At 33.1% G+C, this 18224-nt stretch overlaps 4 protein-coding genes across 6 annotated transcripts in view; 2 read left to right on the top strand and 2 right to left on the bottom strand.

Annotated features, from left to right (window-relative positions):
- LOC108565593 (putative fatty acyl-CoA reductase CG5065) overlaps positions 1–5006 on the bottom strand; it is a 6513-nt gene extending 1507 nt beyond the window's left edge. Inside the window, exons 1-9 of one of the 2 annotated variants that reach the window (XR_001891179.1) lie at positions 4761–5006; positions 4624–4708; positions 4410–4573; positions 4099–4357; positions 3960–4043; positions 3797–3908; positions 3506–3741; positions 3188–3448; positions 3017–3134 (exon numbers count right to left, since the gene is read on the bottom strand). Coding sequence is in view for 1 of the 2 variants with exons in the window: in XM_017925134.1 (XP_017780623.1) it covers positions 4494–4573; positions 4624–4708; positions 4761–4967 (372 nt within the window). In the remaining variant the exon portion in view is untranslated. Of the gene's footprint in view, positions 1–3016; positions 3135–3187; positions 3449–3505; positions 3742–3796; positions 3909–3959; positions 4044–4098; positions 4358–4409; positions 4574–4623; positions 4709–4760 lie in introns of those variants that run through there. The other variant, XM_017925134.1, reaches the window with a different exon arrangement.
- A 666-nt stretch (positions 5007–5672) lies between these two features.
- Positions 5673–7275, top strand: LOC108565590. 2 transcript variants are annotated; one of them, XM_017925129.1, is made up of 4 exons: positions 5673–5987; positions 6161–6247; positions 6374–6635; positions 6684–7275. In XM_017925129.1, exons 2-4 carry the CDS (start codon positions 6206–6208, stop codon positions 7247–7249), a joined length of 870 nt encoding a protein of 289 aa, XP_017780618.1. In that variant the 5' UTR covers positions 5673–5987; positions 6161–6205; the 3' UTR covers positions 7250–7275. The 2 variants fall into 2 exon arrangements, with proteins under 2 accessions (XP_017780618.1, XP_017780620.1); XM_017925131.1 differs by having other exon boundaries at positions 6141–6247.
- A 1028-nt stretch (positions 7276–8303) lies between these two features.
- Positions 8304–9604, top strand: LOC108565586. The gene is made up of 2 exons (XM_017925124.1): positions 8304–8464; positions 8648–9604. The coding sequence occupies exons 1-2, from the start codon at positions 8423–8425 to the stop codon at positions 9602–9604; spliced, it is 999 nt and encodes a 332-aa protein (XP_017780613.1). The 5' UTR covers positions 8304–8422.
- A 1550-nt stretch (positions 9605–11154) lies between these two features.
- On the bottom strand, positions 11155–16390 carry LOC108565588. Its single transcript, XM_017925126.1, has 3 exons — positions 15775–16390; positions 13884–14295; positions 11155–11932 (listed from the first exon to the last, which is right to left on the bottom strand). The coding sequence occupies exons 1-3, from the start codon at positions 16017–16019 to the stop codon at positions 11537–11539; spliced, it is 1053 nt and encodes a 350-aa protein (XP_017780615.1). The 5' UTR covers positions 16020–16390; the 3' UTR covers positions 11155–11536.
- Positions 16391–18224: the final 1834 nt, after the last annotated feature.

Here is an 18224-nt window from a genome sequence, read left to right as displayed (position 1 = left end):
GACGATAATCCTGCAAAACTCTGTTAATAAATCAAGAATTAATCGCGACAAGAATCTCACCCAAATTTATTTCAGAAACATCACCCGCTACGAACTTCAGTTTCTTTATATTCTCCGGATACAACTCCTTCACTTTATCAAACAGCTAGAACGGAGTAATTAATGTAAATATTAGTAACTAATTAATCAATTTACGATTGTATTAGTTATTTTTTTCAGCCGATCCTGCAAAGTAGCGTTTCTCTTCGGGCGAAGTAAGATATAGATATACCCTATATCGGGACAACTTCTGAGCAGCTTCTCAACCAACACTTTCCCTATGAACCCCGTTGCGCCCGTTACGAAAACGGACTTTCCACGGTAGAACTCGGGAATTGTTACAATGTTATCAACCGCTGCCATTTCTTTCACATCTACAAATTGCGAAACTCATGGTCGTACGTTTATATTTATAGGCAAGTGAATTGTATTGAATAATTGCAATGCAAATTCATCAAAATGCAATTGAAATTCATTCGTTTTCCGTGCATTTCATATATATATTGTTATTTTATTATAAAATTATTTTGTAAATTCATAACATGAAAATATTTTATTTTATTTATCGATTGTGTATTTCATGTATTCTTAATGTTTTATTTAAAACATCATTTTGTATCGATTCTACAATGAACCTTGAATGATATTTTAATAAATATATCACCTGCTTAACCTTTACTTAACTTAATTCACTGTTTTGAAAACAGTCAACATGAAGACACATTAACATAGTTGTATATATTTAGATAGCAAATATTAAATTGTCTTTCTTTAAATGACTTTTAATCAATTACTATTGAAGTACATCCTTATTGCATTATTTTTGATAATTTCATTTTTTTTTAATGCTTTTGAACAAAATTTATTTTAAGTATTGTTGCGTATATTGCGTATATTGTCACTGTATATTTATTTGTTATGAACCATAAGCTTCGGTGGAAACAGCATATTAGGAAGAAACGTGATGAACTCAACATCGCGTTCAGAATAATGTATTGGTTTCATGGTCACAATTCTGAATTATCAATGTACAACAAGCTTGTTTTTTCGTTTGAAATTGCTTACTGACAAAATATTAAGCGAATCGCTGGAAAATACTTTACTTATTTAGCTCTTATTTAAAAAAAATTGAACTTTGCAATAATTTTATTTTATTTCAATAATGTTAAATTAATGAATTATTCTTATTGTATTTTTATTTATTGTTGTTCACTGTGACTGCTAATTACTTATATAATATGGTATGTATTGAACATGACTTTGTGATTTTCTTATGAGAGAAATTTTCCATATGGATATAACAAAATAATTACTCACGGATTAAATTTGTGTGTTGTTGTTTGAGGTCTTTATTTATATATTAACGTTGATAATTTGATATGATACAGAAAATATTGAGAACAATAAAAAAAAATCAATTACTGATATATATTAATTAATATGAGAAACAAATTTATTCCGCAAATTACACAAAAATATATTTAACATAATATACATGATATATTTGGTGGGCGTCGTGGGACTTTTGGTTAATTTCAGATTGAAATAATGTTGAATCATGAAATTGAAGCAATTTGTCATGATGCTTTCATAAATTTCTGGATCGTCTTGTTTGATTATGAAATTATCATCGGCTATGATATTGACAAATTTACTATTTTCCATGTCCAATTCATTATTACCAATGTATTTAAATACAATTTGACTTGCAAATGTATTCCTCTGGACTCTGACCAAACTAAAAGGACAATACCTAACTATGAGATTGCAGTAAATTATGATACTCGCTTACAAAGGTTTCCTATCTATATATTCTGCAATTTTGATTGTTTTCCTTCAAGCGCCGTACATTTTTGCCTTTATGTAACGATTTTCATTATGGCAGTATGACGTGAAAACATATACAAAGATCTTCGTTTATTGCGTATTAATTTTAAAATCATTTTTTATTGCTAACGCCAGGTGAAAGATCTCTTTCGTTCCTCTAGTATTTATTAACATAGAATCACTCACTCACCCTGGAACTTGATAGTTGCTGCTATATTTATGAGAGCGTTCACTGAAATACACAAACATGTTATTGTAACTTAATTATAACGGATGTTAAATGCAATTACGATTCAATCGAGCAACAGCTATTTTTGTAATTTATACCATTGTATGCAGTGAAAGATTAGACACTTGTCTAGGTGCCCCCCAACCCAAGACATTTTTCTGTCTTAATATCATAATTTTGTTGAGGCCCTGAAATACAATCTGCCTAGGGACCTCAATTATCCTTAATCTGCCACTATAGAGATAACCAACACTTCCCCAAATATTTATAAAATTTGCAAATAATTTGTTTCATCTACTATTTAGTTAAATATAAGTATCTTCAAATTTTATCATTGTTGCAAATTGTTTAACCCTTTCGCTACTCCATGTACCACTCAGTTTTATGTAGACAATAATGGTATTTCAGATTGTATTTGGTTTATTTGGGTACTATTTAGTTCTCTAATGCGTTAGCATAGTGTTTACATTTGTGGCCACTTGATTTTTGTTGTATCATCATATTTATTTACTATATTCGAGCACATTAAGTGGTGTATAGTATAATTTCTCAATAATTTTACATCTAACAGCAGTCTTCTAGAAAAATATCGAGAATTTATCATTGCACATTCAATTAGAAAAGACAACTTGAAGAAAATTTACAATTACCAAAGTCTAATGGTACTTGTATGTACCAATACACTTGAAGATATATTCTAACATAAAACGAGGTGGAAGAAGACGGACGTCAAATGCTTCATAACATGCTGACATCACAAATTATATCATATTTAAAAGTTACATATTGGCAAAGGCGGAACACGAAGTGAAGGAAAAATTCTGAGAATGATGAGTATTATCGGCGTAATATTGAACAGCCCAAACAGCAAGATTAGTGTGAAAATTTCATCGAATATTGTTGGTTATTCAAAACATAGGATTACTTAAATTGTATTTATTTTGACGAACGTTAAACTGTTCAATATAGAACAGAATATAACACGTATCCTATAGTAGCATAAACAATAATATGGACTATATAGTAAATTGTTCTTAATCTAAAATAATAATAGTATTAAAAAAGAAATAAATCTAGATACGAGAAACTTACATCGCGAATTTTATGGGACTCGTCAGATGTTCAGTAAATTGCTGTTTCAAATAATGTTTGTTGATGAAATTAAAATGTTCAACCAAGCTTTTTTCAATGAAATTGTGTTCGTGGACCTGCGGATCGATAATAAATTCATGTTTGGTCGGTGCGTCTAAAACGGCAAATATAAAGTTCTTATTTTCGATCTCCCATTCGTTGGATTTGAAGTACTCGACGACGCAGAGACTGATAAATATTTTCCTCTGAATGCTGATCAAGCTGAAAGTAAATTGTTGATGAAAACTTGATTATTGCTGATGATAAATTTGCTCTTACAATGGTTGTCCTTTCTTCAAATATATTATGAAATCTGCAACAATGCAAGGCAACAGTTGGAAAATCATGAAGTGCAGACAGAAAAAGAGGTACGTTTCAATTAAATGAAAGTGCGGGTACCATCTGTAGGTCGTTCTGATTTTCATGAAAGCTGAATTTTGGCTTCGCAAAGGTTTCGTTGTTCCAATCCATCAGAGTTGTTGCTGGACCCATTGTAGATGCTTACAGGCTGTTCGCTAAATTGCGAGAAAATTATGGAATTAAATATGTTTGTATATATTATGCATTTACCTTTGTCCAGTTCCTTTCAACCAAACGGAATTGATCAATCCTTTTGCAATGAAATCCACCGGCACCGATTCCGATCTGTACGACTTCTTCAAGTTAATGCATCGCATAAGGCCTAAGGCATATAAGTTGAGAATACGTTAACTCTTTAATTTTTAAATCAAACCTGATAATGCTCCGACCAAGATGCCTATATGTCCGGAGAAACCCTCACAGTAACCGGGAAGTGGATCCTCGAGAACACCGACCACTGAAATGATGACAGCTTATTCATGAAAATAACCGAATAATGATTTCATACAAACCTATTGCAGGTCTCAGAATTATGGTAGGAATCTTCCCCACACAGAGGTCTTGCACGACTTGCTCAGCCAGAGCTTTAGTAAAAATGTACGTATTTTCCTTGATGCCCTTGATTTTAGCAGTAATTACATTTAGAATATGTCTATCCATACTTTCTGCAATTTTGATTGTCTTTCTCCAATCACCGTACGGTTCGTATATTTCTTCTTTTATGCATCTATTTTCGTGATGGCAGTAAGACGTGGACACATGTACTAAGATCTACATTTAGTGTGTAGTATTTTTTTTTTTATAGATTTATATATAGTTTTACCGGTTTTTTTTTAATGGCCAATGCCAGGTTACAGATCTCCCTCGTTCCTCTAGTGTTTATCAACACAGAATCACTCAAAGGAGCCTGGAACTTAATAGTAGCTGCTATGTGGAAAATGACATCGACGTTCTTCACAAGTAAATTGTAATCAGCAGACGATAATCCTACAAAACACTGTGAATAAATCAAGAATTAATCGCGACAAGAATCTCACCTAAATTTATTTCAGAAACATCACCGGCTACGAACTTCAGTTTCTTTATATTCTCCGGATACAACTCCTTCACTTTATCAAACAGCTAGAACGAAGTAATTAAAATGTAAATATTAGTAACTAATTAATCAATTTACGATTATATCAGTTATTTTTTTCATCCGATCCTCCAAAGTAGCGTTTCTCTTCGGGCGAAGTAAAATGTAGATATACCCAATATCGGGACAACTTCTGAGCAGCTTCTCAATCAACACTTTCCCTATGAATCCCGTTGCGCCCGTCACGAAAACGGACTTTCCACGGTAGAACTCGGGAATTGTTACAATGTTATCAACCGCTGCCATTTCTTTCACATCTGCAAATTGGGAAACTCATCGTCGTACATTTATATTTATAGGCAAGTGGATTGTAATGAATAATAGCAATGCAAATTCATCAAAATGCAATTGCATTTCATTCGTTTTCTGTGCATTTCATATATATTGTCATTTTTTTATAAAATTCTTTTGTATAACTTGAAAATCACATCCTGGCATATTAATAAAACTTGATGTTTTGTGGTTTATTTCAAATCTCGTTTTGCAACTTTATACCAAAATAGTCCTTGAACATCATGGTTTAGAATAATTTACCACGTACTTATTGTAATGCATGAAAATCAGTTTACAAAACAATATGTGTCAAATTGATATAAACTGATATTTTTGTTACTTTTTTAAAGTGTTTTTGACATTGACATCTATCAATACCTAAATAATTCCTATTGATTTATATCGAAATTAAAAAAAAATATTGCAACAATTATATTATTACATAAATAGTCATAAATAAAAAATAAGTATGAAATTAAAATAGTTTTGCAAGAATACAAGTATTGAATTAGGCCTTAAATCGTAATGTTATCAATGACAACGATTATTAAATAAAAATGTACGAAGCAAATTGCTTTATCAGTATTTTCATATGTTTTGTACAAAAAGTAGTCGAAGCCTTCTCGTCAGTTTTTTTTGTTTGTTTTACTGAAATCGAGCGGACAACAATTCGCATTGAAATCACGCTTCTGCGATACTCAAGAGTTTCGTCGCAGCTGTTTATGAAAATGACACATGGTTTTCGACGGGGAATTACGACCGTTTGACGAGAAGTAAAAGTGCCAAAAAAAAGGGATCCAGAGGCCGTGCCGAACAATTTGAACAATTCCAATTGCAATTTGCGATTCAGCCAAATTGTGATTCGAAATTGTGGACGCCACAGGTTTCCAGGACTTCGGTCCAAATGATTATCACCGTTCACCTACATATGTAACTGGCAAAGCAATTTATAAATTTATTAAAATAATAAGTTTACTTTAATGGAATTTGCTGGTAAGTGAAATACTTCATTATAACATTAATAAATACACAAATTTATTTAACTCCTAAAGTGCAAGTGTCTTTCCACTTTGCTAAATGTTAAATATTAACGAAATTCACACTGTTCTTGTTTATATCTCGTGTTGAAAATGATTGTGTTTTCAGTTGTGCTTCTCATTTTGCAGTGAAGACGTGTATAAAAGCTTTCTCGAGTAGCAGAAGAAAGAAAGATGCGGATTTTCATCTTCAGCATTTACTACCTTTTGACTACGGTAAGTTCATATTACAAAATACTTGTTATATGTTACGAATGCAGCTTAAGTTATTATTAGCAATATTTTTAGTTATCTTAATATTTGTTAGTTTGTAGCTAGTATGATAATATGTTGTTGTTTTAGATTAATTGTTCCCCAACAAATAGAAATATTGGCGGTTCTTCAAGTCGAATGCGAGTATTACATAGACCACCAATGAAACTTAGGAAAGGAATAACCGGACCTCGTATAGACTTTTCTCATCCCGTGGTGCAACCATCCGTTCCGCTGACGCGTCGCAAAGTATTGCCGCCGTACGCCGAAGATCGCATCTATTTTCCAGATGAACAGCACATATCAGAAGAAGAAAAACCCAAAAAGATTGTTGTCGTCCGTTCGGGTTTTGGTGAGAATCGAAAACTTATGGATTCGTATGTTAAATTTAATTTTGTAGACAAGGTCGATAGCCGCAATAAAAGCATCGACAGCAAAATCAAAGTAGATGAGGAGAAGGTCTTGGACGCTGTTCCCCGATGCTCACACGAAGGCAACTTCTGCGAGAGCGTCCCCACGTATCCATACGCGGCTGTGAATAAAATGCTAAAGAACCTCGTTCGCAAGGACTTCTTCGGTTTGGAGGAGGACGAGGTGGAACCGTGGAACCGAATGGACGGCGAGGGCGAAGAAAAGTTCATGTGTCAATCGTACACGAAGGTCATACGGCCGCAGTCTGGGAAAACACTGGACGGCAAATGGAAGTACATCATCAATCTGGAGAACCAGGAATACGTGCAGGCAATCAAGATCGAGATATGCAAGAATCCGAAGAAGCCGTGCGAGATGTCCCATAACTTTCCCAGAGACGTCATCACGACGTGCAAGCAGAAGTACATGAACCGAAGACTCCTTTCCATCTCGAACAATGGGTCAGCTGAACCGGATATCTACGCGTTACCTTCAGGATGCTCGTGCTCGTACAAGAGGAACCCCCAGTTCTTGACATATTTTAAAAGAAATTAAATTTATTGATATATGCATTTTATCAACAAAATATTCAATTTATATAAATAAATATATTTCAATTTGTTTCGCACGAAAACATACCATACATATTGTATGCTGATTTATGTAAATAAAACTACAATTTCGTTTACTAATTTATTATTTTATCAACTTAACAACAGAATAATTCTTGAGTTCTCATAAATATGTAGAAGAAAGGTCAAGCATAAGTCTTGCGCAACTAACATTAGAACAAACTCAATTTTACTTGGACTAGATTTTAAATTTTAACTAACCAATTTAAATTTCTTTTTTTTCGATTTTAAATTTTAATTTCAACCGCAACTGAACCGAAATTTTTAGACGAACCAAAACCGAATCTGGAACGATAAACATTTAACGAAATTAATTTTGGTTCGACTCTCTGCTTTATATATGTATATTGTGAACTGCATTACATTTCAAAACATTTCATTTATTATCAACAAAAATCAGATTTTCAAATTGAACAACATTGTTAAAATTAATTAATAACAAATCTACTAAAAATATATTAAGAAAAAAAAACAGTTCTTCATTTGAATTTAAAAACAAACCAGATTTGTCATATTTTTTTGTTGTCAAACGCTGCAAATGCTTTTAAACTTGCACATAAAGTAACTACATTTTCAAGAATGAAAATCAAAGAAGAAAATTGGATTGGAACCCGAACACAGCATTAAAATTGTTCTGACAAATTATGCCCCATTTTTGATGTGAAAAAGTTACAACTCAACGAATATACTTAATATTTATATATAGTAGACAGTCCAAATGTAAATTTGGACAGAACAAGTCTAAATTAGGCAACCATCACATTCGGTTTTAAACGCTGATTCCTTTAGTTACCAGTTTACAATAAAGTACAAATATCGAGGATCTGAGAATTTCCTAGTGAAAATATAGGAAACGACAAAGGTACAAAAATTATACCTGCTTGGGCAATAAAACACAAGTAAACGTAATTTGGGAAAACCCCGGGTATTTTGACCGATTCAACCCCTACTCCTATTTCATTGCACATATCCCTTCCTCTTCAATAACCATTTCTACCCTTCTCGATGGTACAAGTAATTCTAAATTCAGTTTAGTTTCTCATCTTGTAGTGAATACTAGCTTTTATCTCTTTCTCGAGTAACAGAAGAAATAATCATGCGTCTTTTCATCTTCAGCATCTACATCTTAATCACCATGGTAAGTCTAAAACTATATTCATTAGTGTATTTTTGCTATTTCCAAAATATTGTAAGTTTTTTTTATCTTGCAATCTAATCAATTTCATAAGCATTCAGTTAATATTGCCATATTTTGGAAAGTTGTCAAAGATTTTGTTTAATCGATTATTGTATTTAATATGTTACATTTTTTTTGTTACAGATTAACTGTTTGCCAATAAACATAAAAACTTGGGAATCTTCAGGTCGAGTGCGTGTGATACATAAAGCACCAATGAAACCTAGGAAAGCTATGACCGGACCTATCTTTAATATTATTCATCACGGACCACCACCCGTGCGTCGCCAAAGCTTGCCATTGAACAACAATGATCGCATCTATTTCCCTGACGAAGTTCCCACGTCAGAAGAACAAAAGTCGGTCACTCGTTCAAGAAAACTTGATACATTTTCAGATAATATTGAACTTCCACCGCACAGCAATAATCGTGATTATTTCCTTAAGGAAGTTCCCACAGCACAAAGAGAGATGCTCCAAAAGAATTTTATCGCTCATACAGGAAAAGTAGCAAATTTTTCAATCAATATCGGCAATCGCCATAGAAGCATCCTCGACAATGTCAAAGGTTTCAAAGTGAAAAATGCATTTGAGTCGCCGAATACTGTTTCCAGGTGCTCGGGAGAAAGCACCTACTGTGAAAACGTCCCTTCGTATCCGTACGAAACGGTGAACAAAATACTGAAGAACTTTGCCAACAAAGATTTCTTCGGTTTGGAGGAGAACGTCGCAGAGCCCTGGAGCCGAACGGATAACAATGAAGAGGAGAACTTTATGTGCAAATCGTACACGAAGATCATCCATCCGCAGATGGGCAAAACCCTTGACGGTAGTTGGAAGTACATCATCAACGTGGATGACAAGGAATACGTGCAAGCAGTTAAGGTCGAAATATGCAAGAGCCCGAAGAAGCCTTGCGCAATGTCCGACAAGTTCCCCGAGGGCATCATCACCTCCTGCAAACAGAGATACATGAACAGAAGACTCCTCTCCATCTCCAACAATGGATTACCTGAACCGGATATCTACTCGTTACCTGCGGGATGTTCGTGTACGTACAAAAGGAATTCGCAATTCTTGAAAACGTTTTACAGCAAATAAATTTGTTAATAAATCTACTTCGACAATAATAATAATTAAAAATATAAAATTCTATTCCCTTTTTTCATTCTAAAATTAATCTAATATAGCATACACCAGCGTTTCTCAAGCTATGAGACACAACTCAAAATTGGGTCACGTAATGACAGCTGTCAAATTACCTTTGACGCTGTAGAAACTACAATGAAATATGTTGAGGCACGTGGCAAATAGGTTACACCGTTTATTGATAGCGCAAATAATTACATTATGCACATATTAATTTCTATATTCAAATTGAAATCACGTACACAAAGTGCATATGCATTATGCAGTAATTCAATTCACTTTATCGCAAGTGTCTGCAGGGAAAATATTAAATTTCATTATATGTTAATACCGAATTATACTCTTTGTCTTTCGGATATGTTGAAAATAATCTCTAATTCTACTAAATTTTCAAACAAAATTATGCAACTTTTCCTACGTACTCTTAATAATTTGGACCATATATTCATAATGCTAAAAAAGTTAAATTAAAATAATACAGACTTAATATTAGTTTCCTTCATTAAAATTTCTCCACTATTTTCAGCACACACTTTTTCAAATGAAATACAAAATCATATAGTGTTTGTTGTTCTCTTTATCATTTAATTCTGAATTGGGTTTTTAGGAGCTATTTAAAATGCTTGGATTACGCTCCAATTTAGGCAACTACCAAAAATAGGCAAATTTTATATTTTTTTTTAAATATTTCACCTAGCCCTAATTTTGAACTATATATTTTACAAGGATATAATGACATTTTTTAGTTGAGTATTATAGTAAATTAATTAACTGCAACTAAAGTGGCCCAATATATTTAAGAATAGTTTGTAATAGTTTCTTTTATTTAAAATCTGATAAATGTCTTTTTGTTAAAAATATGCAAAATTCTATAAAGTCTATACTATAGAGTAGGGGTGGACAAACTTTTGATTACTACAGATGACCTGCTTTTTTAAATTATAGGCGGCGGTATACCAATATCGTAGGTGTTAAGTGATCATAAAAAAGTAGTAATTTAAAGCCAAAAATAAGTTAAAATAAACATAGATAATACTAATATTTAATATCCACGCTTCGACTAACATTGGTCTATATTAATATATCAATTTTCGCCATGAGTTAACGCGTCAATCGATGAGAATCAATTCTTAGTCGATCGCAAACAATTGTAAAAACTGATTATTTCAAATATGACGAAAGTAAAGTGAAACAAAAACTTCATTTAAATAAATCAAGTGGATCGAAATCACTTTTTAATCTCTTTAAGTAAAATGATGATTTCACGAACAAGTTGATCGCCTCTGGTACAGACCACAACATCAACGCATTATATGAGTTCTAACTGGAATTAAATGAAAAGAGGGATAGATTTTATAGCAATAAAAGCATATTAAAAAGGTTTCGTTTTATTATTTATAAATAATTATTTATATATATTTTTTTAACTTTTTGTTTATTTTATTGTTTCTCTAAGCGAAACTCAACAACAATATTTTCAATTAATTTTCTGTGATATATTTTGTATATCTACACGAGAGATTGTTTAGAGTTACCAGACGGATCAAGTATTTTACCACAGACATAAAAGAAACTGAAGAATAATGAGAGTACTAGTTTGTTGGTCTATAGCGATCCGAAGATCTGGTAACGCTAGATATGGTTTTCTTTATATATTAGATGTTTATACTTATTTTTATTAGATCAATCAATCAATTTATTTATAATATATATATTATTTATATGTATAACGAGAAAGCAGATCTGTTCTTTGATGAGGCTTCCGGATATTGCGAACAACGAACTCGAATGTATCGCGGAAACCGTTTGGAGGAAAAAGTCAACGTAATAACCAGTAGCACCAACGAGCAGTGAGCGATCTTAAGGAGTTAGTTAAGTAAACATTCATGGGATGCCTTCGACGACGGCCGTCTCGTCCAGCGTGTGCAGCCAGTTGAAGATCATCATGTTTCTTTCGTACTTGGAAAGAGGTTTGCCGCGTTCCCTTTCGATGTCTCTGAGAGTGAGCGGTAGGTTCTGGTTGGCCCTCTGCTTGACGACCCTGAGGACTGCAGCGTTGGCGCTACTGATGGGCGACGTCTTCGCCACCGGTGAGGTTCCAGGCACCGTCAGACGGACGGGGCCAGTGTTCACGGTGTTCTGGCACTCGGCGTTGCTGACGCTCGCTGCAGCCGTTGACGGTGTCACTTCGATGCGATCGAGGTTGAATTCGCTCTGCGAAAGACGCTCCAAAGCTTTGTATGTCATCAGAAGCCTCCTTCTGATGTAGTTCTGTCTCACCTGAAACAAGACATTGGAAATTATTAAAAAACGACATAGAATGTTAGCATAATTTAGATCATAGTCTCCCAAACTTTTCCTGCAACGGAACACTTGGTAAATCCCGATTTTTGACGGAACACCTTGTTTACTTTGTACAATAAGTAAAAAAAACATTCATTACTTATTTAGTAACTATTTCATTCCAGGTTTTCATCTGAACATCTGAACACTGATTTAGGGAAACAGAAAATAAGATATGTTTTGAAAACCTTTTCTATTGCAGATACTCTTGGTAGCAAATCAACTACAGTGGATCTATGTACATCATGTAACTAATTTTTCAGATAGATGACTGAACATTTTGGTGAAACTTTCAATTGTACACAGTATCAAAATGTTTCATATAATGCAATAGTTTAGGAAAAACATATACCAAATCTTAAGTAGAAACTCAATATTTTGCAAAGTTTTCCATCGAGGTTATTATAGGAAAAAAATGAAGTTGTCTTATTCTCTTTCTTCAAATTATTTGAACAACATTGATAAATAATAACAAATCAAATCAAAATAGAAAAAAAAAACAAGTTTTCAAACAATTATTTGAAATAATAAGTCTTCAGTTTTACTTTATCTCCCAGTTGTGTGCTAATAAATTACAATAAAAAAAATCTATATAAAAAATATATATTTACGAACTATAAATAGTTAGTTCTTTTTTAATATATCTTTTTCTTAGAATTAATAATAATTTTTTTTTTTTCTTAGAATTAAGATAAAACAGGTAAAAAATTCGTTAAGCGAGGTTTCACTGAAATATCATTTTTAAAATAGGTTTTCTTAGAATTTATATAAGGACATTTAAGTTATAAAAATTTAAAAACATTTGATAAAAAGTTCTGAAATGTAAATTTAAGCCTACTCATTTTATTGTTCAACATTTCTTTTTCTTGATTTTATAATTTATTTCTTTTTTAGATACTTTTCATATAATCAATATAAAATAAGATCATTTGAGAATGTACATATTCAAACTCGTATAAAAGTACTGAAATATAAATGAAAGCCTAGTTTTAGTTAAATAAATTATTTAGTACTCTAAAATTTATTTTTTGTATATTTAATTTTTCAACTAATTCAAATAATTACCATATTATTAAATTGTATAAAAATATATCTTAAGCTAATTAAAAAAAAAAAACATTATTATTATGTAGCATGAGTATAATAATTTCACTATTAATAATTCGTTCAGACATGTGAATATAAATAGGTGAATTTATCGATTTAATAAACGGACTAAAAATACGTTATGGTTATTTAATAAGTTATTTGAATGTCACTCAGATTTTATATTATAGTGAAATGGCGTATAGGGCCCACTGCAACATTAATGCATTCCTGAATATAGCAGTAAGATATGCTTGTTTTGGTAAATATTGACATTGCTACAACAGGTACTGTTCGATTTAAAGACTAACTGTATGTCAAGGGAATGCAAAGGCTGTTGCATACATAATATTGCATTAATAATTTTTAATACATCTTCATAGAGAAATCACCGTTTTCTTGCAAAATCAAAGTAGAATTTCACAATTCGTGTAGTTGTTAGCGATGACTATCACATTCAAAAAAGACATTGTTCAGACTTCCTACTAATGAGCTATATGTTATTTCTGTAGAATTGGTGATTTCTTATAAACTTATAACTGTATATAACTACAGAGAATTGAATGTTTTTTTTTGTACCGGCTTTGACCCAACTTAGAATAATTCTGGACCAACAAACATCAACATCTCAAAGATTTCGCACAAAAATCATAATTCAAGTTATTTATTCAGAGTTGAAATATGATTGATGTTAATCGACAAATTGAAGATCAAGTATTGTTATTACTTGCTAAACTGAAGGTACCAGCAATGGTCGATTGAGCAAACAAGTAATTATCTTTCATGCGATGATAAGATGTACCTTTTTGTTGACCGATCGTATGAAATCGGCGGCGGTAAAGACTGGCGGAGGCGGCGCGGTCGACTGAGAAGCTGTAGCGGTTGCAGCCACGGAGGTACCGCCGTGCGGCGACGGCAGTTGCGATGTGGAAGCTATGTCGCCGACGGCCACCCAGGTCGAGCAGGATCTGGACGTGTGGTCCAACCTGCTGTTCTCGAGCAGGAATCCCGACCTCTGAAGATTGTTCAGCGCCAGCTCCGAGACACACCTGATACCAGGTGTAGCACCGGGTGTCTCGTCCGGAGACGGCAACTGGCTGATGTCGCTTGTGCTGAAGCTCTTCTGAAGACCGGCGGCCGAGCAGAGTGCCGCGCAGCTGCGGATCAGATCAGTCTCTTCCTCGAACCAGAGAATCTCTGGTATATCCGCTGGTCTACAACAAAATACACAATTCATTAAGGTGATTCTTAACAGTTTTTTTGTTCCTAGAGCGAAAACTGAATTTGTAGAAACAAAAACAATATATTTATAAACTTATTCTTAAAGTATCATCTTTTATAAAAGATCATTAGCGCAACTTGCATCCTCAACACAGAAACTTAAAAAAAGTAGAATATTCTATATAATTGTACCAACAAACCCTTGTGGGAACCTCTTTCCTAGTCTATTTGAAACCGGATTAATAAACAAGAGTTTAATAACGTTACAGTGTTCAACAAAGTTTTACAAAAGTATTGAAAGTGATAAAACAAAATATGTATCAGCCTAGTAACAAAGATTAATTTCCATAAAAAAAGAAACTCAATCAGCTGGAAATATTAATCTTTTGTCCAAGTTTCCAATATATTCTTATATATATTTAACAATTTAAAATGTTCTCAAGAGTTGACCGTATTTCAACTATCTTTTTGTACACGTTATTTCATTTCGTTTCTGTATCTTTCTTTTCCAGCTTTTTGTTCATTTTAATAATCATCATTTTTAGGGACGAAAGATATTAAGATTTATTTTTATTATTTACATTTGGCCAAAAAATATTGTTGAATTCGTAATAATTTATTATTTGAATGAGTTTTATGATATTCATTAAACTCTGTTCTTGATCTATTTTTAATAAACTGTATTAAAATGATAGCAATTTGTATCAATTCAAATATTGATGCAAATGCATTGATTATGACTTTTTTCTTGCAATTTTTGTACATGAATTTGCAGACTATAGATTTTCAAATGATCAATAAAATATGTGATTATAGCGGATTATATACTTTTTTTACGAAGAAACGTATCCTCATTTTGGCTACAGATTTTCCTTCGTTAATCGAGGCACGACTATATATAAGTATAGATAGCAAAAAAGTATAAATAGAAGATAATACTAATCATTCATTATTTAATAGTCATCTATTTTCCTAATCTGATCGAAAAGTAATAATCAATAATGTGAACTATAAATCTTATAAGTTGTTAAATGCTTGAATGAGAAAAATGGTTTAATCATATGTTCTAATAAAGCCATATTTGCTGCTTTAGAAAGAACGTCAATAATGCTTTGTTCCGTAAAAAAAACTCTTCAGCTGTTGTTTCTTTGAAACAAACACGTGGCTCATTAGTTCCGATCTGAAATTTTCGACCGACCATTAGCGTCGGAAATTTCATCCTTTGTGCGCATTGTGTAAAGTTTTAATTCAAAATTATCCTTTGAATGCGGGATTAATTGTTCGCTCCATTGAAAGCAAATTAAAATGTCACAATAAATATCGTTTATCTGCATTATTTGTTATGTGACAAGTTATATCCGGTTATGAGATAAATTATAGAGCTATGATGCAAATACAAAAAAAAAATGCATTAACTGCAATGATCCAAACAAATGCGCCATTTGTAGTTTAATGAAAACGATGTAGCTCACCTATTGCTGACAGCTCTGGTATCGGGATTTGGACTGTTACCTCTGACGAATTGGTCACTCTTGCTGAAGCTGAGAAGCCTCCTTCCTGCGTGGACGTCGGAGGCCACAGTTGATACCGAGAACAGTGATAAATCTGTGGTGACGCTCTCGTGGGACGGCGATCTCAGGATCCTGCAGGCCACCGTCAGGACGGGCGTCTGAGGCGTCAGTTGATTGTCTGCTGCGACTCCTTCGGCCGATGTCATCTTTACTGCAGTTTGTTACATCAGATGACACCTCGGATGGGTCGGAACGCACGGCCGCCACACTTGTTTGGTTCTGCAGATCCTTGTATTTATTTGTACCGGTTTGGGTCAACATACGCCCGCGGAAATCGATATTGAAAGGATGGCGCGCGCCGCCGCCGCCTCCACAGCCGCCACCGACGCCGCGTCACAGACACATCACAACAAGACTTTATCAGCGGCAGCGCAGCAGCAGCAGCCTCTTTTAGCCGCAGCCGGAATTTCCTGTCTCCTTTACAGAATGCACTTCCTGGTAGTTTTCAGTTATGCTTTTATTTCCTTTGCATTTTCCTTTAAACCCAAACACCGATCGCCGTGCATTCAAAAGATACTTTTACGCTCTTTTTGTTACGTCCTATGCATATTTATAATACGTTTAAGTTAACGTATACGAAATTATTTACAAAGCCTTTTATACAAACTGATTAGTATTATTCATGGCGTTTATTAATTAAAACCATTAATATATTAAATAACTATGAAAACATGTTACTTACTTGCCTTTCAGATGAATTTGAAACTGAAAACACGTGACTTCAAGTTACTTGTAGAATATATAGTATAAATCTTTCCCAACCAGTAATTCCTCATTTTGCTTGCATTTCCATACTGACGGAAGCTGTTCTTAATAACAAAATTATTTAAAAGTTAGTCCATTAACAGCACAACTCTTGAACACTATTTTTTTATCTGCTTCACACTATTCAAGAAATTTTATCTGATTCATAATTTTGAACTTTTGTATCTCATTCATTGATCTGCATATCTGTATAATTTTTCATTTTATCTATTTTTACGTTACTTCTATAGACAAATTCTACTTTTATAGGATCTCCATCACACGAACTGTCCTAATAAGTTACTCACATTATCCTTCAGAGTCTCAAGGATACGATATCAATTTTCTCTCATAAGATTGCGTTAGTTATCGAATTCCGTGTTGTTTAAGATAAAAAATTTGCTTGTAGTCAAATGCGTTATGGTACTTTGTACAAGATGTATAAGAACTTATGATTATATTGTAAGACAAATTAACCAAAGTATATTATTTTAACATTAATTAAATAAACCTGCTTTCTCTATGTAGTTTTTGGCAAATTGAAATAAGTATAAATGTTATACTGTTAATACTAGAATATTGATCAAATTAATTTTAAAGGACATAGGCGCCGTTTCGAATCCTGGTCAAGCCAGGCCCTTTGTGAGCCTTCTCGGTGCTTGCAGCAATAGGGCCATCGTTCATCACAGATGAACAGTCAAATGAATGAGGTTCAGCATATGGACCTTCAGCCAAGTCGATGGACAATGGTAGTGTTAAGGATAGCAACAGATTGACAGTCAAAGGAAATAGTGGAATCGCAGTGCATCAATATACTACTGAAGTTAACATACAAGACGACAACCAACCAACAAATTAAAAAATCAAATCATCATAGTGGTAACTATCCACTGGGAAAGATTATCCATTTAATGTTAACCGCGATCTTAAATTTACTCAATGTTCACATTGATGAACAATTGTGAATAAAATTATACGACATAAAAAAAGTAAGAGTTAGATTCATATCTTTTAACACTTAAAAAAATTATTGTTATAATACATTTATTTTGATTTAATTATTTTTTTTATCTGTATTTATGGAAAATACATTAGACAATAAAAAAACATTAATGAAGTTTAAAAATAAACAAACTTCTATACAATCTATATATAATATACTTTATTAAACTTTTGTAACTTGTAAAACTTAGAGTTCCTGCAAATAATTATTTTTTATTTATTCGTATAAAAAGATTTGGTAAAACCGTCGTTTTATGATAGACTATAAAGGATCTGCAGCTCGGCCAGGACAATCATCCGAGAAAAAGGTAAAATAATTGCTGGCCTGCCATCAATCGAGCTTCTAGCTAGAGAGAGATGTGAGAGACAGAGAGGAGGGAAACTGCCAGGGCTAGACTGGACTAGACGCCTAATTCCAGAAATAGGACCCTGGATTTCCAGAAAGTACCTGAGTTTAAGAGAGAGAAAATGATAGTGGACACACGAAGAAGTGAAGAGCTTGCTCGGCAATCTGCATTGCAAAGACATGTCAAAACACAGAACCTAGATGCTGATGAAGAAGGGGAGAGGCTTTTATGAAAATCTTTCAGTACCACGAATCCACG

Source organism: Nicrophorus vespilloides, unplaced genomic scaffold, assembly GCF_001412225.1.
Source record: "Nicrophorus vespilloides isolate i.1.1-1 unplaced genomic scaffold, Nicve_v1.0, whole genome shotgun sequence".
Lineage (NCBI taxonomy): Eukaryota > Metazoa > Arthropoda > Insecta > Coleoptera > Silphidae > Nicrophorus > Nicrophorus vespilloides.
This window is presented reverse-complemented; position numbering and strand designations above follow the sequence as displayed.